This window comes from Chelonoidis abingdonii, chromosome 1, assembly GCF_003597395.2.
Source record: "Chelonoidis abingdonii isolate Lonesome George chromosome 1, CheloAbing_2.0, whole genome shotgun sequence".
NCBI lineage: Eukaryota > Metazoa > Chordata > Testudines > Testudinidae > Chelonoidis > Chelonoidis abingdonii.
In genome coordinates this window covers 171,195,692-171,219,108 of record NC_133769.1, presented here as the reverse complement: position 1 = coordinate 171,219,108, position 23,417 = coordinate 171,195,692, and the positions used below count along the sequence as shown (strand labels likewise).

General features: G+C 41.5%; 1 protein-coding gene and 1 non-coding gene across 2 annotated transcripts in view; one reads left to right on the top strand and one right to left on the bottom strand.

Annotated features, from left to right (window-relative positions):
* LOC116816202 (uncharacterized) overlaps positions 1–23,417 on the bottom strand; it is a 34,566-nt gene that overhangs the window by 1,275 nt on the left and 9,874 nt on the right. Inside the window, exons 2-3 of the mRNA XM_032765247.2 lie at positions 9,273–9,647; positions 7,920–8,038 (exon numbers count right to left, since the gene is read on the bottom strand). Coding sequence (XP_032621138.1) covers positions 7,920–8,038; positions 9,273–9,647 — 494 coding nt within the window. The remainder of the gene's footprint in view (positions 1–7,919; positions 8,039–9,272; positions 9,648–23,417) is intronic.
* LOC116816207 (U2 spliceosomal RNA) lies at positions 18,302–18,485 on the top strand. Its single transcript, XR_004371661.1, has one exon. It is a non-coding gene; the product is annotated as a U2 spliceosomal RNA (small nuclear RNA).

Here is a 23,417-nt window from a genome sequence, read left to right as displayed (position 1 = left end):
AAATGGTTGTCTTATCAGATAATTAGGAAGCAACAGTGCAGGAGAGACTAGCAGCTCATAAGAAGAGGAGGGGTAAGTAGTGATGATTTAAATGTGGATTCTACTGTAGGTAGTTATAACTTCAGTCACACACAAGGTAGGATTTCTCTCCACCTACCCTCCCCCATCAGTGCTAGTTTATTTTCTTCATATCTTTCCATCTGCCAGGGAAAATGCACCGCAGGTCTTTAAAATACTTTATACTAGGTGAAAGAACAAAGAAAAAGCAGCCATTTGTAATAATAGCTGATTCATTTTTTCAACCCCTTATGAGACTGATCAGGCCCTATAAAACCCCATGCAAGACTCAACATTTCTGATGTCAATAGTCTGACAAAATAATCAGGTAATACCAAGTATTACTCTGAGGATAAAATAGAAGACACATGATCTTCCACCTGACAATTGCCCCCATTTTGAGAGTTTTTTCTTGTTTATGTGTTGACATAGACTGTTTGTGATCCTTTAGAGACCATGGCATGACAATGAGTCACACAAGAAATTAAACTACATATGTTTTTACATGACGAGCCATTGCTCAAATGTAATTAGGTAGGATTGCAAATCGATAACAGGCTTCATTAGCATAATGTTATTCCCATGAAAGTATATGGTGGGATTATGAATTTTAAAACATTTCTCCAAAGAACACACAGATTTTATTCATCAAAGCAACAACAATTTTCACTTCAAGAAACATTTCTGATTTACATAATGATTCTCAACTCATGATGCAAGATTTATAAATCACATTTGTCAATCTAAAAGATGCCCTCTATTCAAATTATGAAGCCTCTGTGACTAGAGACCCATTATTCTGAATGGAGAGGCCATAAAAACATCAGTACCTCGGACTTAAAATTGATCTATTAAGTAATAATGTTTCAAGTGGAACTTGGCACTCCACTTATCAAAAATGTCTGTCTGTAGTTGGGTTTCACACTGGATATTAGTGAAAGCCTGTATATTTCAATCATGATGTAGATCTTACAACCAATATGGACATAAAATGAAGTGTCTGAGGCAGAGGCATCCAGGCTGTGAAGACTCTCTCCATCCAAATGTCCCAAAAGCAGGGCCGGTGCAACCATTTAGGCGACCTAGGCGGTCGCCTAGGGTGCTGGTATTTGGGGGGCACCATTTTGTTCAGCAGCGACCACAGCGGCTGGATCTTCAGCCACCCTGGTCGCCGCCAGCATTTAGGCGGAGGGAGCTGGGGCAGGGGAGCACAGGGAGGGCTGCCTGCAGCAAGTAAGGGGTGGGGGGCCGCACTCAGGGGAACTCCCCGCCCCACCTCCTCCCCGAGCATGCAGTGGCCGCATCATTTCTCCTGCCTCTCAGGCTTGCAGCGCCAATCAGCTTTGGCGCCGCAAGCCTGGGAGGCAGGAGAAGTGAAGCGGCCACAGCATGCTGGGGGTGTTCGTGCACAGAGCAGGGATGAGCTGGGGCCAGGGGAGGGGTGTCTCACAGCAGAGGGTGAGGAGCTGCCACGAGGGGGGGAGCTGCCACGGGGGGAGTGCCTCAGGGTGGGGGCATGGGTGGGGGAAGGCGCAAGGTGGAAGTTTCACCTAGGGCACGAAACATCCTTGCACCGGCCCTGCCCAAAAGTCAGGGGTTCTTGGATCTGAGGCACTGGCCAATGTTGAGCAGTTTTTCTTTTTTAATTCACTTCTGAGTGAAGCTAGTTTGCTGTTTGACATCTTCAGTATAAGTGGGCAAAAACCCAGTCTCTTGGCCATCAGAATGTTCCACTATTATAATTCAGCATTTCCATTTTCATGGCAGCATTGTGAAAAGCCTACCTTTTCTTTCTCTTTAGTGGCTCCTCGGGACCATTAATCAACTGCCTTACATTTTGGGTATGGATCAAAAGCAAAGGTTGAAACATGAATTAATAAAAAAAAATGCAGCCGCGTGGCTTCAGAGGGATAGTAAGAGGCACAGGGAAGCTTGAGTGAGAAATCTCTTGGAAGAGAAGGGAGGAGGCAAGCCCATGTTCCTTGGCGTGTGTGTGTGCGCGAGCTCTTCAGTTTGTAAAGGGTGGCATGGGGCACTGTATTGTGAGAAGAAAAACCCTGATTATGGGTCCTATAAAAGCAGTTTAACAGTCAGCCAGTGGCACAGAAGCCAGCAAAAAGAACTGTAAGATAGATGAGATAATTGGAGATATACCAATCTCCTAGAACTGGAAGGGACCTTGAAAGGTCATTGAGTCCAGCCCCCTGCCTTCACTAGCATGACCAATTTTTGCCCCAGATCCCTAAGTGGCCCCCTCAAGGATTGAGCTCACAACCTTGGGTTTAGCAGGCCAGTGCTCAAACCACTGAGCTATCCCTCCCCCCGTAAATAGAGGAGTTTGTAAAGGGAGTTTGGGGAGGGGCATGTTTGGCGTTTCGGTTTTTTGTTTTCCTTGACAGGAGGTTAGGCAGAAAGGCCATGATAGTCAGCAGTGGTAGCGACCCAAGGAATGGAAGAAGCAATGAAGATGACTGGATGTGGAAGGTGTCATAAACAAATAGCTAAGGGTTAATGTCTCTTTCACCTGTAAAGGGTTAACAAACAACACCTGACCAGAGGACCAATTAGGAAATCCTGGCACAGAGAGAAATTAGCCTTTCTTTCCCCCTTCTCTCCTTTCTCCCCACCAATACCCTGGTGAATACAGACTGAATTACCTTGAGCCGCAACTAGGGAAAAAATCAAACAGGTCTTAAAAAGAAAGCTTTTAATAAAAAGAAAGAAAAGACATAAAAATGGTCTCTGTAATCAAGATGAAAATATACAGAGTCTGTTAGCTTATAAAAAATATGAATAAACAGCCTTATTCAGAAAAAATACAATTTAAAACATTTCCAACAAACTACACACTTGAAAATACAGAAAAACAATGTAAAAGCCTATATTGTATTTCTACCTGTACTTACAAATTGGAAACAGAAGATTAGAGAGCCTGGAGATAGTGTGATCACCCTCAGAGCCTAGAAAGCACACAGACACAGAACAAAGAACCCACACCCAAAACTTCCCTCCCTTGAGATTTGAAAGTATCTTGTTTCCTGATTGGTCCTCTGGTCAGGTGTTGTTTGTTAACCCTTTACAGGTGAAAGAGACATTAACCCTTAGCTATTTGTTTATGACAGAAGGTGTGGGTGGTTGTACATGAAAAAGCTTTGTATGGAGTACCACCAGATAGAGCTGATGAAGAAAAGATCCAAGGCTTGGAGATGCAGGTGGAAAGTATGGTTGAATTTTGAAGGGGATTCGAGCAGATGATGAAGGAAGGTGAGAGGAGCTGAAAGGAAAAGTCAAGACTGGCGGATGCAAGCTGGGCTGAAGAACTCTGAGGGGAGACTGTTGGGTGAGGAAAGTGGCCAGTGGAAGCATGTGACTATGAGAACCAAGCAGAGGAAAAGACCAGCTAGTGAAGGAGAAATAGAGCTCAGGAATAGCTTTGCTGAGTTGGAAAATGAAGAAGGGGCCCAGCAGGCAGTAACAGAAGGTGGGAGGGCCAGGAAAAAGAGAAGCTAGTCCAGTAAGAAGAGGGGAAGAGCCAATGGAGATACCCAGAGTTCAGAACCCCAGGAGGATGCAGAATGACTCACAGAAGATTGCAAGGGAGAATTAAAAAACAAGATGACTTGAAGCCAAAAAGAACAGAAGGAAGGCTAGAGAGTCACGCCATCACCAAGAAAAGGTAAGTCTACATTATTGGTGACTCGCTACTAAGAATAGACAGGCCTGTCCCTGGAGCTGATCCAGAGAACAGAAGGTTATGCTGTCTTCCAAGAGCTAAGATATGGGATGTGGACCTGAGGCTGAAGAGGATCCTAATAGGAGGAAGAAAGAATCCACTGATTGCCCTTCATCAGCAAATGATACAGATAGATTCTCACTGGAACGTATCAAGGGAGACTGTCAGACTGGGGAAGACACTTAAGGAAATGGAGGCTCAGGTGATCTTCAGTTCCCCATCCCTAGAGGAGGACAATGAAGGTATGATGATCAACAGATAGCTCAGGCAGTGGTGCTATAAGGAGGCATTCATGGGGAGAGGACTGTTTGTATGGAATGAACTCCACCTGCATAGGGAGGGAAATAGACTTCGGGAGTGGAGGTTGACATAATTGATTAAAAGAGCTTTTAAACCAGGAATTTGGCTTAGACAGTCGGGAAACATGATCTCCACACCTGATTCTGTCACTGAGTGGGAGTAAAATCAAGTAAGAAAGGATACAGCAATGGAGAAAGAAACAGCAGTGGGTAAGAGAATGGACATTAAGAGGAAAGACTGCTTCCTTAGTATTGGCACTAACAGTCAGGTAAGCGACACTGGCAGTAAAATGAGTGTATCCAGTCAGGAGGAGCGTGGGTGAAGCCAAGCAGCAACAACTAAGATGTTTGTACATGGATCCTGGGTAACAAAATGGAGGCACTAGAACTCCTAGTACAGGAAGTAAAACCAGATATTACAGAGATAATAAACATGGTGGAATAATAGTCATGACTAGAGTATAGCTATTGAAGGATATGTGCCATTTCAGGAAAGACAGAAATAAAGGCTAAGTGGTGTATATTAATGATGAGGTAGACTGTAAAAACAATCACAAGTGATGGATGGATAAAAGAGTCTGGGCCAAAATCACTTTGGAGAAGAAAGCTACTAGAGGTTCCCTTGGGGTAGTGCTTGAGGGTATTCTACAGACCGCCAGAATCCAATTCAGATGTGAATAGAGACGTCTTTAATGTTTGTAATGAAATAAATAGACTCAGAATTGTGTGATTATGGAAGACTAATTTCACAGCTATAGATTGGAAGGCAAGAGCTACTAATAATGGTAGGGCCCAGATTTTCCTGAATGTGATAACCATATTTGGGATCAGGAAGGAATCCCCCACTCCTCAGGTCAGATTGACAGAGACCCTGTAGGGATTTCACCTTCCTCATGATTTGAGAACTTCATTAACTCAGCCAGAGGTTATGGGCCTATTACAGGAATGGGTGAGTGAGGGTCTGTGGCCTGCAATGTCCAGGAAGTCAGAGTAGATAATCACGATGGTCCCGTCTGGCCTTAAAGCCTATAAGTCTATGCAGCTCAGAATGAAATATAAAACACTAACAGACAATATAAATAAAAGCATATTATATAACTCTTGAGTCTCACTGTCCTGGAAGCTCCTTTGAGTGAATAAATTCTGTGCACTAGGTAGTGAACAAGCATTCTGCGCCACAGACTGTACTCGGTTCATCTTGTTTGACACACACAGTTTAATTTTACTTATTTCTCATGTACTTAGTGGATGTAAAAAATTTTAGTAATAAGACTTCATTGTAGCAATGACTCTTAAATCTGTGAGGAGTGGAGTAAGATGGCTGGGTTGCTGTGAAACTTAGGGGCTGAAGGAGTCCTGCAATTAGACTGGTGAGTTTCTCCTGCATAATACAATATAGAGAGGATCTACTTAACTCCTACCCAAAAACAAAGCCAATTTAAGGCTACACAGATTTCTAAATCATGTTCTGTACCCAAAAGCAGCTGAAACAAAACCCAAATACCCAGTGTCTAATGTAAAACACAAGCTGTACGACAGTATTCCTGCCAGCATGCTTTTCTGAAGGCTTCCACAAAGAGATTGCCTGATATTGATACCAAAAAGGGGTGGGTCAGGGAAGAATGGCTTCCAAGGCAGAATCTGTCTATAGCAGTTTGTTCTTAGCATTATCTATTATCATTTAGATCACATTTTGAGGAGTACGTCTGTATGTGTAAGAAAAAGGCTGATTGATTAGCTATTTATTAAAAGTCCATTGTTTCTGTTGCTTATCATCCATAACATCCTCTAGAAGCATTTAATTGTGTTCTGGATGACTAGAAGCTTATGACACTTTTGCCTGTAACATGCTTATAGCTTTATAAACTATTTATTAAAATTTACCCTTTAGTATAAAATGCAACTGTTACTTGGATTGCAGTAGCAGCCATAATGTGCTAGGCACTTTCCAAACACAGAGGAAGAGATAGTCCTTGACCAAAAGTGTCTTTGATTGGAGGCTTTAAAATTGCTTTACACACGCTAGTTTTCTCTGATGGGGAAAGAGCAGAACTACCTTCTGTTGTTGCTATCCTGCCAGAGGCGAGAAACCTAGTTTTTAATTTCTAGCTAGAGTTCAGAAGAGTGGACCACTACACTGTCTCCGTAATTCAGATCTGAGTTTGTTGTTAGTCCCTGTGCAGTTTAGACCAGAACTTTGATTTCTGGGATGATCATCAAAGCTGCAGCCTCTTCCCCTTCCTTCGTCTAGATCTTCTTGTTTTAGTAATTACAACTGTTCAAGCTGATGTGCAAATCAGTAGACACAAGGAATGGGGAAAATATTTCCAGTGTAACCTGGTATAAAAGATTAAAAATGTGACCAAGTAAACATTTAATCTCCCAAATGGTTGCAGGTGCACGGTGGGTTGGTTTTTTTTCCTAATCATTTCTGGTAACTTTGGGAGTGACTGGTGGCAAGTAATAAACTTCAAAGAAAAAGTAATCTCCTAAAATGCTTTAAGATATAAACAAAGAACAGTCAGACTGAAATAACGCAATGAGGGCAATAGCAGACTGATCTAAAGAAGAAAAAGGACCTGGAACTACAAGGCTTGCAGCTTCTAATTCCTAACGGGAAACACTCTGATGTTGCAGTTCAAATAAACCTTCCAGATTTTGGAGGGTTATTGCAATTTACTGGGGATGCTGGGATCTGGTTTTCTGACAAGAGAATTTTCTTGTGGAATTTCTACTATTTCCTACTTCAACCTATTTGATATACCCCATAGGAGAAGATTTTGTTGTTGGATTATGCTGTTTGTTTCTGTTCTTATGCCCCAGACTTCTTGTGTGGCCTTGGTCAAATCACTAAGGGTATCCCTACGCTGCCGCTGGAGGAGTGATTGCAGCACATGTAGATGTACCTGAACTAGCTTTCATCTAACTAGTTCAAGTTCTGAGAGCAGTGAAGCCATGGCGGCGTGGTCTACAGCATGAGCTGCAGAAGCCCACCCAGGACCCTGGCTGTGTACTCTGGCAGTGGTGACTAGCCTGTGCTTTAGTGCATGTTGTCACAGCTTCATTGCTATTGGTATCCAAGCTAGCTAGATTAAAACTAGCTCTGGTATGGCTACAGATGCTGCAGTCACACCTCTGATTCAGTGACTTTAGCTTCTTTGTGACTCCATTCCCCACCTGTACAATGGAGATAATAGGACTTCCCTACCTCACAGCAGGGCTATGAGGATAAATACATTGTGACAGCCTCCATACTGCAGGACTAGGGGCCATATAAATGCATAAGATAGGTAGGTGGAGCTTCACATTTAGTTCCCTGCTGTATTGCAGGTTTTTCTCCTGTTGTTTACTTTGAGTTCAGGTTTGTACAACCTGCAAAAACTCAGTGGCATTCACCCCAAATCCCTGCATTTCACCTTGGTTTTGGGCCCAAACCATGAAAAGTTCCAGTGTGCTGCAGGGTAGTTTGACCTGAAATGATAACTTGGTCCCTAGTTCTTTAGAAAGCTACTCCAAACCCAGTGGTTTGCTGTGAATGTGTTGCATAATTTTAATGCTTTCAGGAAAGAAATTCTTTGGTAAACTAATAGTTCTTTCAGATCTCAAAAGGGGAAGATTCACGTGAAGAGTTACTCATTCCCTGGTCCGGTCTGCACACCTAGATACCAGAATGGTGAGTGCATAAGACACGTCTGAATACATATTCCATGGCCTTGGACAAGTCAGTTATTTTGTAGTGCTGTCAAAAATGAGTAGAAACAGGACCTCACTGTAAACAAAATGTTGCTATGTCACTCTGGGAAATCTACTCATTAAAATGATGTGCTTACCAGTACATAAATGATGGTAGTCATGATGATCACAAATGTATAGGCTACCAGGGTCCCCAGGCATATGACAAATTTAGTTTCTGATGACTTGCAGGAATCTTGCAATGTATCTTCTATCCCTAAGCATAAAATAGTACAATTTTTAAAATAAAACCTGGTTCTGAAGCATATACTCTTCCCTTGGGTTTCATTGAGCTTTTCACAAAAATGTAGGCTTTTGCCTTGTAGTTTCTTTTTAAAAAAACAAAACAAAAACAACAGAAGCAAAAAAACCCCACACACTTAAAGAGAAATGTTTTGTTGTTTTTGCAGAGTCAAAACACAGGGATTCCAAAAGGGCTTTTGGAAAACAAAATGTCAAGCCATTTGCAAGTTAGTATGCAAAAATGTTTCACTGTCTAAAAACAGGGCCTGGAAATTAGAAACCAGCTGGAAGTATATAACTGTATTGGGACTCTTAAAAGATTTAATCTTAAAAATCATGAACATTATTTTAATATTTCATGTCTGGCACAGAAGCCAATAGTTCATAGATTGTAGTTTTGCTAGTGTGACTTGTTCTATAATATATAATCTATATTTTACTGAAATGAATAACCATTTATAAATGCACATTCAGCTCTGGATGGTATAAATAAGCCTATGACTTTATGTATGAAAGCATCAGTTATCTGCTACAGCACACGGGTGTGGCATTTTAAAATGGGGTTGTTTCCAAAACGTAAAGTTCGTGACTTAGGCCAAAGCAGAAACTTTTTAACTGGAATACTGAGGATGTGATATTTACATAACACCCAATTTGTGCTAGGTACTTTAATAGCCGTACAGCTCTTCTATTCTGTAGGCTAGTCACTAGAGGGCAGTACTGCACCAAAACGGCAGTAAAATGCATAGTAGAATGGAGAAGCTTGTGAATTGCTGATGTCCCTGGCATACTGGGTTTGTGGATAAACCTAGAACTGCAGTCTCCAGAGCTGCTGTTGATGCAGCATTTTGCATTCACATTAAAGTGTGTGGTGGGGTGGGGGTGGAGTGCAGGGGGGGGGCGTTGCTTTTTTTGTTTTTTCCAGACTATGGGGGAAAATGCCTGTATCTAAAGATAAAGACTGCTCATTACATTTAGACTTACGTTAAGGACAGTAGATGCTATTTAAGAAGTCACCATTTGCCAACAAATATCATACAATGGTTTCTCATGCTACAGTTTCTCTCCATAGAACATAACAGTCTGGTGTCCATTGGCAATACTGGTATGTTAATAGTGACTGATGTACGGTATTGTACCTTTCAGACTAACACCATTTAGTTGAAGATCAAGGAAAAGTTTCAAAATGAAGCTTAGCAAAATCCTACCACTGATATAAGTTCCATTGCTACTTCCTTCTAGATATGGAGGTGGTATCAGGCGTGCTACTTTGCAGGTGTACAGACCAACATCCCGTGGTTGAAGATTCTTCACTTCTAAGAAGACTACACCTTTTAGAAGATTGCCTGTGAGCTTGTATTTTCCATCATCCTTTGACAACAAAGCACTTTGGTTTAAAGGCAACATCTTTGAAGACATAGTTATTTTCTTCATGGAATCATTAAAAAGCAACAACTGAATATTCCAGTAGACTTCAGTTTCAGCCTCTGATAGAAACTGGAAATCAAATATACAATCAAGAAGTACAGATGTGCCATATTTAATAGAGGCTATGGTGGGATATTGCATTACTGTGATATAGGCTGTAAAATAAAAGCACAAATCATCTATTAGTCCACATGCCTTTCTTATCTCCTAGATCTTCAGCTACTGCTTCCAAATTAGTCCTAAATTTTCACACTTGCTTTAAGATTTATCTGCCTGCATATGTAATTTAAGTACTAATCGGGCTGTTTGATGGATTAAAAATAGCCTTAATTAGAAGGCTGTGTGTTCTCTCATGGGGCTGTTGTATCAGCATTCCTGATTATATCACAGCAGAAGCAAAGCTTTATCACTGTTTGCTTGCTTTAAGAAATCCCTCATTGGAAGGGGAGAGGATGTAAGAGAGTAATTAGAGATTAGTACAGCTCCTCTGCTGGAGAGAGGGGTCTGGACTTTTCATTCCCAATTCACACTGTTTTTTTCTATTTTAAAAAAAAATATTCAGCTTTTCTGAAGCAAGTTTTTCATCTCTAAAAAATTGTTGTGTTAGAGAGGTGGGAACATCCATGTTGTGTGAAAGCCCCATGGCAGTGCCCAGTTGCTGTATGTCATCCAACACAGTCTGTTTCTGCAGCCCCAAAGCTGAGCAGTACTTTCACACACAAGTAATAATACCAGTCTCTTATATTATGCTTTCCATCTAGAGATCTCAAAGCATTTACAGAGGAACTCAGTATCCTTATCCCCATTTTATAGATGGGGAAATTAAGACAGGGAGGTGAAGTAACTGGTCCAAGGTCACCCAGCAGCAGAACTGGGAATAGAACCTATGTCTCCTCAGTCCTAGTCTGGTGCTCTATCTGTAAGGTCCCAATGTCTTCCCTATTTGATGATGTTTGGGCAATACTGTTCATTGTGGGCAATCCTGCAAAGCTTGGCACTGATACTGTGGAGGCGCACTTTACATGTGCAGCTACCACCTATGTAAGAAGGGGATTGTTAAATGCTGGATATTTTCTGATTATACAGCTGAAATATTGGATCAGGCTGGACAACCAGGAGCCAAGGGAGCACTTTTGTGGAGAGAAGAGGACTGATGCCTTCCTTCAGACCGTAGAGTTCCTAAAATACTGGGGAAGCTGCTGTGATTCAAAACAATTCAGGGACCTAGTTGTTTCCTCAAAAGGACGAGTTAGCTTCATGCCTAACTTAACACATAGCAAAATTAATGTGCATGTACCTACAGAGCTATTCAAATGTCCATAACTTGAGTTTCCAAAGCTTAACAAGGTTGGCTTTTCAAAAAGGTGTAAGTGATTTAGTAGCACATTCCACTGAAAGTCAATGGGATTTGTGCTGCTAAATTACTCAAATGCTTTTTCAAAGGTTCGGTTCAGATTCAGCTTTTTCACATGCTATTGCTACAAATACCTAAGGTGCATCCATTTTTTTCTTATTTATTGAAGTTTTAACAAGTTTACAAATCCTTGCCATGTAAATATAAGAAACAAACAATCATTAGAACTGTTATCTTCTGTTTAAAGAGACATTATACAGGAATCTAGTCATCAGATCTTTCTATTTAACAGGGTGTTGCCATGTTACAGAATGAGCATCATTACAACACCTGTGTTGTTTCTAGTGATTTCATTAAATATAGTGAAATCTCTCTCTCTCTCATATATATATATATAAATACACTAATCTCTATATTTAACAGACCAAGTGTCTCTATCAAATGTTAATATTTTTTTAAAAAAAGAAAAGAGGCAGGTGTGCTGGGGTGGAGGCTAGGTGAATGTACTTGGAGTGCTGAATAAAAGGTAACCAAATATCTATCTTTTTGCCTATTTTGCTGCATAGGTAATTAGTGTGTTTAATTTTTTTCATAACCATAACTTATATTTTTTTGAACCATTGCTCAATGGTTGAACTGTTTTTATTTTTCCATTGAGACACTACCAGTTACCAGGCAGCTTCTAACAGATAAGAAAATAATTCTTCATTTCTTTTTGTGTGACCATTTCCACTAGGAAGCCCCAGTGGGTTTACCAAAGGATCGTTTGGTGATAAATATCCAACAATTTGCATCCCAGTACACTCTGACTGGACGTATCATCTCCTATGCATAGAATCTCTTCTTCCAGCATAATTTTGCCAAGATTTATCCCCATTCAGTCTTTTTTTTTTTTTTTTTTAAACCTGGCTGATATGAGGTACCACTGAAATAGTATCTTAAAGGAGTTTTCTTTTATTGTGCTTCAGACTGAGGTTGTGGTCCTCTTTTCCAGATCAAACCCTATTACTCTGGAGTAATTTTTCTATACACGTACTTTTCACAAAGTGTCATATAGGGATACTTTTTCTTAAAATCTGTCTGCAAAGATTGATATAAACTTGTGGTTTGTCTGATTTTGTTTCCTAATTGACTGGATACCATCACTTCTATTAAAGTTAGCTTTCTGCATAAAACAGATTTTCTAGAAAGCTGAAAAATACCGTGCTTGACTTGAAAGTACTGGTACCAGGGAGAGTGGTTCAGTTAAAATTAGTTTTGATTGCTAAATAACGTGGCCAGCTATTTAGCAAAAGTGCCTAACCGTGAGTATTCCACGGAGTAGTTTGACATTTAAATCATAAAGCTCTTCCAGGTTGTTTGAGATTTAAATTCTCACATCTCTTATAGAATTGGTTGCCTATTTATTTTCTGGAAGAGAGACTTTTAAGATTCTGACAAATTTATGGCTAGCATTTCAGATTTGGCATAATTTACTGTAAATCCGGATGTTTTACCAAAATCTTAGATTTCTTTAGACACTAATTTTAGGGAAATATTTGGTTTAGATAAAAATATTACATCTGCATATAATGCTATTTTCTGATGTGTTCCTCAATTTTTATTCCTGTGATGGATCCATTGTTCCTTGTCCTCTATGCAAAAGACTCCATAGCCAGTGCAAAAAGTAAAGGAGACAGTGGACACCCCTGCCTAGTCCCTCTGTGTAATTCAAACAGAGGAGATTTAACCTCATTAACTTGTACAGCTGCTTTGGGGCTGGTGTAAAGAGCAGCTATCCATTTAAGGAAATTGGGGCCGAAGCCCATATGGGACAGGACTTGAAACAGAAAGTTCCATTCTACTCTATCAAAGGCTTTCTCTGGCATTATGGATGATTCCAAGCACTCCCCAGATATTGTCTGATGATTGTCTGTCCTTAATGAATCCAGTTAGATCTGGATTTATATAAACTGAGAGCACACACTGCAGCTGGCTAGCTAATATTTTTGCTAAAATCTTTGTCACAATTCAACAGAGATATGGGCCTATAGGAACTGCATAAGATAAGGTATTTTTCCTCTTTAGAGAGAACAAACACAATAACTCTTTCTTTCACAAGTTGTAGAAGTTCCTCTCCTAACAGAATTGCATTGAAGATACCTCTCAAAGCACCCACTAATACCTCCTTTACATAGCTTTCCAGCTGAACTTTGTAAGCTATCTGGTCCTGGAGTTTTACCACTTTTCATACTTGCTACTACCTCTAGGATTTCTTCTGGAGAAGCAAGCAGTTCATTTTCCAGTATAGTGATCTTTGGGACCCCACCCAGCTATCAAATATTACTTCCACTGATGCATGATCTTGTAATGTTGCCAGTTTCTGCAAATCTTGTCTGCTTCATTAAGGATTTAGAGATTGTAAAGTGTAAATAACATGATTAATCTCTTTCCCTTGGCATAATTCTCACCAGCAATCTGAAAGGGTGAATAGTTGGCACCAGGAAGTCAGTGCTGTACCTGCTTCCCTATCCAACATGGGGTGTTTTTTTTTTTCCCCAGATGTGTCCCAGTACGATTGAAGTCTCCTCCAAATATAATTTCCCCTTCCCCAAAGTTTTGTCAGGTTTTAAACTGAACCCACTGTTATTAATAACCCTGCAATATAAATCTTCCCTTCTTATCCTTAAATTGATGTTTAATCTGAAAAGGTACATGTTTAGCAAATATTATGCCCACTCCTCTTTTCTTTAGGTGAAGTAAGATATGTCTGTTGAAACCAGTTGCCTTTCATGCCTATAAATTTAACCTCCTGAAAATGAATTTCTTGAAGTAGAATAATCTGCCTCCCCAGTTACCTCCTCTCTTCTCTGTTCTCTTTACTCTAAATCCACAAACAGAATACCAACATAAAATGTAAAACAGTCCCCAAATGACTGATTTGCTGACCCCTGAGACCCTGTAATCTCTCCAAAAGAACTTAAGCAGCTTCTATTGCAATCCAAAAGAAGGTACCTGTTCCACTTATAGGACCTGGATCCTCAACCTTAGGGATGGATTACCATCTGGTCATTTGAGTTATGGGATGGGTTCACACAGACCCTCTAAAGTAAGGTTCCTTCCCTCCCCCTCTCTATTTTCTCCAATCTCCTCCAACCTTGAACTTATTGTCCTTCACTTACTCTATATTTTAAAATACAGAACAAACCTATTACTCTTCACCCCCAATTAAAGTGAACATCATACTATTATTTTTATAACATTAGCACAGTTACTGTTCAGCTGTTCATTCGTGGTGACTGCCAAGAAGTCCCTTCTGATTAGTTTTTTGGATTACTATTCAGGTGTCTGAACTTCTGCCACTGACTGTATGGTTCCTAGAGTCTCTTCTGTCGTCTTTTTCCTGGTTTTTAACCATTTGCCAAGAGTTTTTCAGCAGTTTATGTAGTTACTTCCTCTGGAGAGTTGTCTTGTATGTTTTGAGGTTTGGATTTCTATCCCAAGTGATGAGAGTGTTTGTTTTTTTCCCCCCTGTTTAGTCTTTTATTGTATAATACTGATTTTTGGAAGCTGAATGAGGGTTCAAATGGGAACCTCCATCTGCAGTGGATATCTGCCCTCCTGAATGCTGCTATAATCCCCCTCCCCAACCTCTTCTCCTCTTTTTAAAAGGTAGAGTAAAATTGGTCATGGAAAACTTGCAGCTAGTGGTCTTTTTTGTATGAGTTCTGAATGCACTCTGGCTTTTTCACAATTTTTTTTTCTGCTGATAATCATGAAATTTCAGTTGGGTCTCTGCGTTTTTTCTGATTAGTGTGAGGCCAGGTCATGGGAGCAGCACTCCATTTTCTCTCTCCACTTTTACTCTTCCAGAGAGCTCAGATGTAACAACTCCACAGTTAAAGTTTTGGGTGTTTTTTACACATGCCAGATTGGGTTTCCTCCCTCAGCATATTGAGGCAGTCTCTTAATTCTGATGTTGTTCCATCTTGATCTGTTTTCTATATCATCCCATTTAAATTGAGCAAAGAGAGAGAGATGAAATTACTGTCATGCAGCTCTGGTTTCTTCACTTGCTTCTCTTGGACCAGCCTCTAGCCCTGTGACTCTCAAATCAGCTACTTCCTTTACTGTGAAAAGCTTAGTCATCAGATCATCTCTCATGGGCTTAGATTAACAGATCCTCCTCAAATGGCTAGCAAAGCAGACCACCTGATTTTCTTCAACTCTGGCATTTCTGCTTGGTTTGGCTGCTATGTGTTCACTTGAAGTCTGCGCAGTTTCTTCATGCTGTGAGCCAGAAGTATTCTTCTTAGTGAGGTAGCTTGAAATTTTCAGATTTTCTTGGAGAACCCATTCCCTGCAACTCTGTTCTAGTTTTGTTTTTGGTGTGTGCGTGGCAGGGGGAGGGGGATTAGTAGGCTTGGGGGTCAATGGAAGCAGATAGTTTTGCTATCCTCTCAGAGCTGAGGCTTCAGGCAGCTATGTTGTTCTGGCCCCATGCTGGTCTCCAGTGCATGCATTTATTTATGTGTATAATAGGGAAAATTTTTCCCTTGCCCACTTTTAGTGAAAAACAGCTGAAAGGATTCTGGAAGTGTTTGGGAAAAAAGTGAACAAACCGTAAGGCAGAGACCAAGCATGCAACTCCCAAAGCATGAGTGTGCTACAGACTTAGGTGTACACTGGGATCATATATGTGGGCAAATTGGAGAAAGTCCAGAGGAGAGCAACAGATATGATAAATGGTTTAAAAACCCTGACTGGCATGCGACAAGGCTCCACTCCCACCTTCTTCCCCCAGAAACAGCTCCTAATTCCATCCAGCTGGCCAGCCTAATTGTCTAATTACCCCCATCCGCTTTCTGAAGGGAAACTAATTAACATCTGAATGATTAGAGTACAGGCTCACCTCCCAGAATTCAATAGGTGCACTCTGTCATGCCGACCTATGAAGAAAGGTTAAACAAGCTGGGCATGTTTAGGCTTGAGAAAAGACTGAAGTGGAGACTTGATATGTTAAGAGTTGTTACAAAGAGGACAGTGATCAATTTTTTCCTCATGTCCACGGATGGTAGGATGAGAAGTAACTGGTTTAGTCTTCATCAGAGGTTTATTAGGTTAGATATTAGGAAAAACTTTCTGACTACAAGGATAGTTAGGCTTCCAAAGGAGGTTCTGGGTTTTTAGCAATGGGTTAGACAAACACACCTGTCAGGGATGGTCTAGGTTTACTTGGTCTTGCCTCCATGCAGGGGGTTGGCCTTGATGACCTTCCAGCCCTACATTTCTATGATTCTGTAACCATTGATGTTTAAGATGGAAGCTTTAGTGAGTCATAAATATGAGCTTATTTTACAATATTTAATTACAAATTGAGTGATTCACTTCACTTGCCACTTCCTCTCACTTATTTATAAAGTTCTAAAGAGACCTTAATGGCCTCTGATTTATCAGTCAATTGTTTCTGGTTGGTACTCTCCTTATTGTAGAATGTCTGCTAATTATTTCATAATGGATCACTAGAAAAAATTGCTGCAGAAGGTTCTAATTCCTATTTCCTTTGCATTTCATTGGCTTGTTTTTCAGAATCAACCTTGAGGCATGAATTAAAAGCTCATGGACTGCGTGAAATCTGGATTACAGTCTGTGACTCTTGCCTAGCTGCACTAATGGAACTGAATTAGTGGCTCAGAATTGAAGATTTTATTTGGGATGTTTGTGGTAAATAGAACTTGCCTGGCTGCCAGGGCTGTATTTAAGGCATAGACACCAAAGGCCAGTGCTTAGGACTCCATGTCCTGGAGCTGCATAATGAGATCAGGATATTGGCTTTCATTTTAAGAAGTTTCTGGCCCACATGGATGCAAAGAAAAGCTTGAAAATGTGAATGGAATGAACTGATGGTTGTCTGAATCTGCATGTGGCCTGAAACAATAACTCAGAAAGGCCTCAGCTGAAATAGCTGCCACCCTATGGAAGGATGGGGCCATAGAATTGAAGCAGAGACATGGTGTGTGGGGTCAGGACATGGGGGACCCATGTGGACTTTGCCTGTGGTGCCAGATAGCCTTAATTTATTCTTCTTATCATATCTAACAATGGTTTTGTCTGCTGAAATGCCAGACAGGGCTATGTAGCTTCAGGTGTACCAGTATGAAATTCTGTGGGTTTTGCATTGTTGTGACCCAAAACTGGGTAAAATGTAGCTGTATTAACTGAATTTATTTGCAATTTTTGGGTTAATTCACAACGGAAATGCAAGAGGTACAAATTTCCAGAGCAAACTGTCACATGCAGGAGGATTAAAAATCCCCATGCAACTGGCTTCCATTATCCAATCCTCCCAAAGGCTGGTGGGAGGGGCCTGGGGCCTAAGTAACCCATACCCAGCCCTTTCTAGAGGGAAAAGACATTACTCAAAAAATCTTGGTGGGTGGAAGGAATGCTGGAGAGGGGAAACAGCTCTAGAAAGGAGCAGCAGGAGAGCCAATCCTCTTGGGGAGAAGGGTACTCAGTGTGGCACCAACAGAGCTCTGCCTGCCTCTTTAGGAAGCTCTGGACTTGCCTGAGAGGTAGGAGAGCTTATGGGGAAATAGGACTAAAGACTTTTTATGTGTAGATAATGACAAACCAAATACTGATGATACTCCCCCTTATAAATACTACTACATTCTCCCTGACTTCCTGTCCACCACCCCCTTTCTGTGGTTGTTCTGGTGTGACCAATAATTGTGATCCCATGCAGTATCTTAGGACATCACTGTATTAAATCTGTTAATGGTTTTGGTATGATTTGTGTTCTACTCCACGGGTGGGTAACCACATCTCCTACAGGAGCTCAAAACTGTGTGTGTGTGGGAGGGGGATGTGAGATTTAGGTGAGTTGCTTAGATTATAAACGACTCCAGAGAGGTACCACCTCCTGCGGTGGCTTGTATATATTAGTCAAACTGAGTTTTTCAGAAATCAGGAGATAAAGGCTTTTGATATAAGAGGCTGAGTTTACACAGACTCAGGTGTTAGTACTTAGCCTGGGATAGAACTTTGGGTTTGACCTTTTGATACTTTAGCATAAGATATAAATGTGTGTGAACAAAGGAAAGACTGTGTGTGTGTGTTGCTTCTGCCTGGCCAGATGTTTGTTAGTATAATGGGAACAGATAAGAACAGTTAAAAGTGTTACAGGGTATGGGTGGAGTGGAACCCACCGAACCGAACTGAACTCCACCATATGAGGGTCATCCTATCCTCATTACTCGGTCCACTTACTTATACCTATGATTATCTGTAATTCCTGTGTGAGCAATGTACCCTCATTGCTTGCTGACTGTACATTGATTCATCCACCTTAAACCCCCACATTGGGGATACTGTAGATTGTATGCACTATCCAATGTCAAAATACTAACATCCCCTATACTCTGTATGGTAACCCCAATGACTATTAACTGAATTTTCAACACTCTGTATCATTTATTTTTAATCATTTTCTAATAAAATTTTAAATCTGTTCTTATCAGTTTAATATCTGATGTCCTTTATTTGAGGACTGTATATTAAATTGATTTTTGAAACAGGGGGCTGGAATAGGAGCTTGCTCTGTCCATCCTATGCATTGACCTGGCATTGCAGTGCCTCCAGGACTGGTGCCTCTCCTTCTGGGGAGAATCTTCTGGTTAGAAAAGCAGAAAGAATTTTACTGTAATTTATGAGCATACACCTGTAGGCTGCCTGGCTCCTTTCTAAAGCCAAGGTCAAGCAACCAGTTAGGAAGGGCAAGGGGGTTTGGAGTGGGAGGCATAAGACACTAAAAGCCAAAGAAAGTCCTGGTCTTGGCCAGAACACAACCTCACTCCTTACCCCTCCCACAGGATACAAATGTGGTGAGACAAGGACCCCAGACTCATGACCCTTCAAAATGGAACATGACCATAAGTTGGAAGGGGTGTGACTAGGCATGTGCACTGCAGGTATATTTGGGCCTGCTAAGAAGGAGGTGGGAATAGAGAATGAGGACACAGGCAAGGCTCTGCAGCATCAGAACTGGCAATGGGGACACCGGGAAACAGACTCTGGCAGCGTGTAGAGCTATGGACATGTTTCTTGGAACTAACCCCAATAAACATTGCATTGCTTACACTTTGGACTGCTGAACCAGTGGAGGGCGGCAGGGAAAACCCCTAACATCAGGGTTTTCCTTTTTGATTTGGAAAACAAGCAGGACCTTTGGTTCTAAGGAGTTCCTACCCTTGCTGAAGGACCGGAGCGGGTGTTGGCCTCCTAGCCTCCCCAGATGGAAGATGGGTGATTTCTGGTATGTTTAATAAGTGTGTAGGAAGAACTTTTTATTATTTTTTGTATTTCTCTTTACCCCCCCCCCCCCATGAGGCTTTTACCCTAAGGATAAATGTACTCTGCTGAGAAAACTGTGTGGTAACTTGTAACTGTTCATAGCCCTGAGGGAGAAAGCAATGCACAGGCACTGGCCACTAGGCAGATGGCATGCTGAGGATATCACAGTGAAGAAGCTATGTAGCCTTGACATCCTCACTCAGAAGGGAGCGGGACACTGGTCTCTGCCCAGCAACAGGTGTAGCTGGAGTGTGAGACCTGACTGGGCACTCCTGGAGCAGATCATGAAGTGGAGATACAGGTGCAGTGACCCTGAAACTGTAACCATGGTCAAACTGTCTGAAATGAGTCATCTTGATTATCACTACAAAAGATTTTTTTTCCTGCTGATAATTGCTCATCTTAATTAATTACCCTCTTAGAGTTGGTAGGGCTTCTCCCACCTTTTCAAGTTCTCTGTGTGTGTATATATCTATATCTAGATAGATCCTTACTGTATGTTCCATTCTATGCCTCCTATGAAGTGGGCTGTAGCCCATGAAAGCTTATGCTCAAATAAATTCGTTAGTCTCTAAGGTGCCACAAGTGCTCCTGTTCTTTTTGTGACAGTCAGTTCATCTTGACCGTAGGCAATAGTTTGGTGACAGTAAAGATGTGCCAATCTCTTGTGTAGCTTATGACAAGAGTTACCTGATCTCTTCACCATTGTTTGGTCAAGTTCACAAGCATTTTAAGTAAAACAGGGTCATATTTTAGGTGCCAGACAGGGCTATGTGGCTTGATACCAATGTGAAATTCTTTGAGATTTTGAGTAAATTCAAAACTGAAACTCAAGGAAGTACAAACAAACTCTGAGCAAAGAAGCAAGAGAAGCTTTGCACAAACCCCTTGAGAACAAAAGCTGCCAAGTTTTATACTGCTTATCAAGGCTGTTATATTGCTTAGGGCTATGCTGTAATGTTGGTTATGAAGAAGTGCAGATAAAGCAGAAATACATTGCATAAACCAAATAAGATTTCCTTGCCGATATTTAGTCCATTAGCTAGAAAGAGAACAACAAAGGGTGGGAGCAAATTAAACATTTGATTCCAGATTAATGTATTCCACATCATTCCTCTTCCTAGCAAAAGGATGCAGGCTGCTCTGAACTTGGAGCATCCCCTTCTGGAGGATGCCTGCAGCATGACGGAAAGCTTCTTGGAAGAACACACAGGTGTTCCATGGTCTACAATACAGAGTTGTTGACTGTAGTGTCTGCAACTACAAAACTCCAGAACCATTAGGTCTGGATACGTAGCTCCACTCCTGCTTTAAGGTTGAGCTTGCATTCCAGATATAGCTGTACAGTACTATAGGAATTTGGTAGCTGGTGGTCAGAGCAGGACTTGGCTACTTTCTCTGGTTCCTATTCCACCTGATATTACAGAATTGTTCTGTTAAAAGCCACCGTATATAAAATGCAGTGGGAATTGGCTGGTGCAGGTCTTAATCTGGTTGGACGGGACCCTTGAACAAGGTGCTTGGAAGTAATTGGGTGGGAGGGCAAGAGGGGTGTGCTGGGGAGTTTTTGCTTTTTTGTTTGCTGTGGTGGTGAAAGATCAAGCCATGATCAATTAAATTGACAGAGCCTGAGATAAATTGTCTGCTTGATCTTAGAATAAAGCACAAATTAACGGTAAACAAATTTGCACATGTTGACAAATAATCTCGGTAGTGTTAGACATAGATGTACGTATGTATGAATAGGAAAGAGAGATCAGATTTTGCCAGCCTGCCTGCCTGCAGATAGCAACAGAATCTAAATCTGCAGATGGTTTTGCTTCACAAGTTTGCACACAGATTACGTGCTGCGGTTCTAAAAGTCACAACACAGAACTTGAGCTCCGGGGGAGGGGGCCAAGGTACCTTGAAGCTATCTTTGTGCCCTCACGATTCTGGATTGCTGAGGACTGGAGAGGCCTGAGGCATAATGTGACCGTCGTTAGTGGGGGTGGGGTCCAAGTTGGAAAAGCCTCCTGGGGCTGCCCTTTGGGCCTCAGCACTGTGTTTTGTGGCTGTACTCCCAGCATAGCCTCTACGCCAGGGCTTGCAATGGGAGGAATAGTTCTTGGGAGACGGATTTACTGCCATTTGCCATAGTGCCTATACCAGGGGAATCCTAGTCTGCCCAGAACCAGGGCTTTCAGGGCTTCTTTATGCTGCTTTGACCCTTTTATCCAGTGTAAAGGGCCCAGAGCAGGTGAAAGATCTCACCCCTGCAGTCTTAAATGAAATGCTGAAGTTTCCATTGGCTACCATCATTCTCTCTTTTAGATTACTCTAATTTTCCAGCAAGGTCTCCCAACTACCTTAGTTTCCTATTGGCAGCAGAGCTGGGAAATGTTGGCCTTGGTATCTAAATCCTGCTGAGGGCATAATACAGACCTCCAGCCCAACATAACGCCAAGACATTGGGTCAATAGCAGAAGCTATATAATGCATGATTTATTGAGATTATGTTGTATAACAGGTTGCTGAATATGTTCCAAGCCTGCATCTGATCTTTTAATCTTCTATGTTTAAGAACAATAGACACCAAGAACAAGCAATATGTCAAACTGATGTTGTGGTTTTAGAGTAACAATAGAGAAATACTAAGGGCTAGTCTGTTTGAACTAAAGTGGCATGATGCAGCTGTGCCGCTGTAGTTGTCTCAGGTGTAGCCATTCACTGCAGTGATGGAAGGGGGTGTAGTTAGTTTAGAATGATGAAAGAATTCTTCCAGCAACCTAGTACTGTCTACAGTGGGGGTTAGGTCGGCTTTAAGATGTCACTCAGGGGTATGGATTGTTCACACCCCTGAGCGAGGTAGGTGGGTTGATGTCACTTTTGACTGTAGACCTGGTCTTGGTGTCCATCTGTTCTTTGCTATGCCTACTCCAGGAAAACCGAAGCCCATTCAGATTAAAAATTCCTCTCTCAAACACCTACTCAGCAAATTCCTATTTCATTATGGGTTAAGGTCACTCGCTTAGCTTCACAGTACCACCTACTTTTTAGCTCAGGTGTTCATGCTTACTTATTATGAGGCTTTAATTTTCAGTAGCAAGACTTTTTTGTAAATGTCCACCCATCACCATTAAGGCTTGTACATTCGTCCTGGTGATGAAGTATATCCACTTAGGCAATGTTTTCTTGAGGAAGAGGGTTCTATTTTCAGTACGTGGTCATAATTTATGAATAATTTATCATGTAAACTCAAGCAAGGAACAAAATCTGCAAGATCTCCTAATATGCCAATGATTTATCTAGGCCAATATCCTGTCTCTAACAGTGGCCAGTACCATATGCTTCAGAAAAAGGTTTAGGAAACATTGGTAAGGACACTACATTGCTGACTACCACTGAGTACATTTCTTCCTAACTCTGGCAATTAGGGGTTGTCTTATGGGATGAGGGTTTATATTCTTCATACTTGGTAATGTTTGGCCTCTATAACTGTGCTGGGTGGTGCAATGGAAGAGGATGGGCCAGGGGTTAGGGTACTAACCTAGGCTTTGAAAGATGAGATTTCAAATCCCTGCTCTACACCAAATTTCCTATGTGACTGTGGGTAAGTCCCTTAGCCTCTCTGTGTCCCAGCTCCCCCTCTGTAAAAAGGGAATAATAGCACTTCCCTACCTCTCAGTTATTATGAGAGTAAGGCCATGTCTACACTCTCACTTATGCCTGCAAAATTTATGTCGCTCAGGGATGTGAAAAAAAACAAACCCCTAAGCGACATAAGTTTTGCTGGCATAAGTGGTAGTGTGCACAACACTATGCCGGTGGGATCATTTTTTCCCTCTGACCTAGCTGCCGCCGTTTGTTGAGGTGCTTTTATTATGTAGATGGGAGAGCTCTCTCCTGCCAGCATAGAGCGGTTACATGGGAGATCTTACAGCAACCTAGCTTAGACATGGCCTAAGTACTTTAAAGATGGTGAGGTGCATAGATGCTATAAGAATGGCTATACTGGGTCAGACCAAAGGTCCATCTAGCCCAGTATCCTGTCTACCAATAGTGGCCAATGCCAGGTGCCCCAGAGGGAGTGAACCTATCCGGTAATGATCAAGTGATCTCTCTTCTGCCATCCATCTCCACCCTCTGACAAACAGAAGCTAGGGACACAATTCCTTACCCATCCTGGCTAATAGCCATTAATGAACTTAACCTCCATGAATTTTATCCAGTTCTCTTTTAAATGCTGTTATAGTCC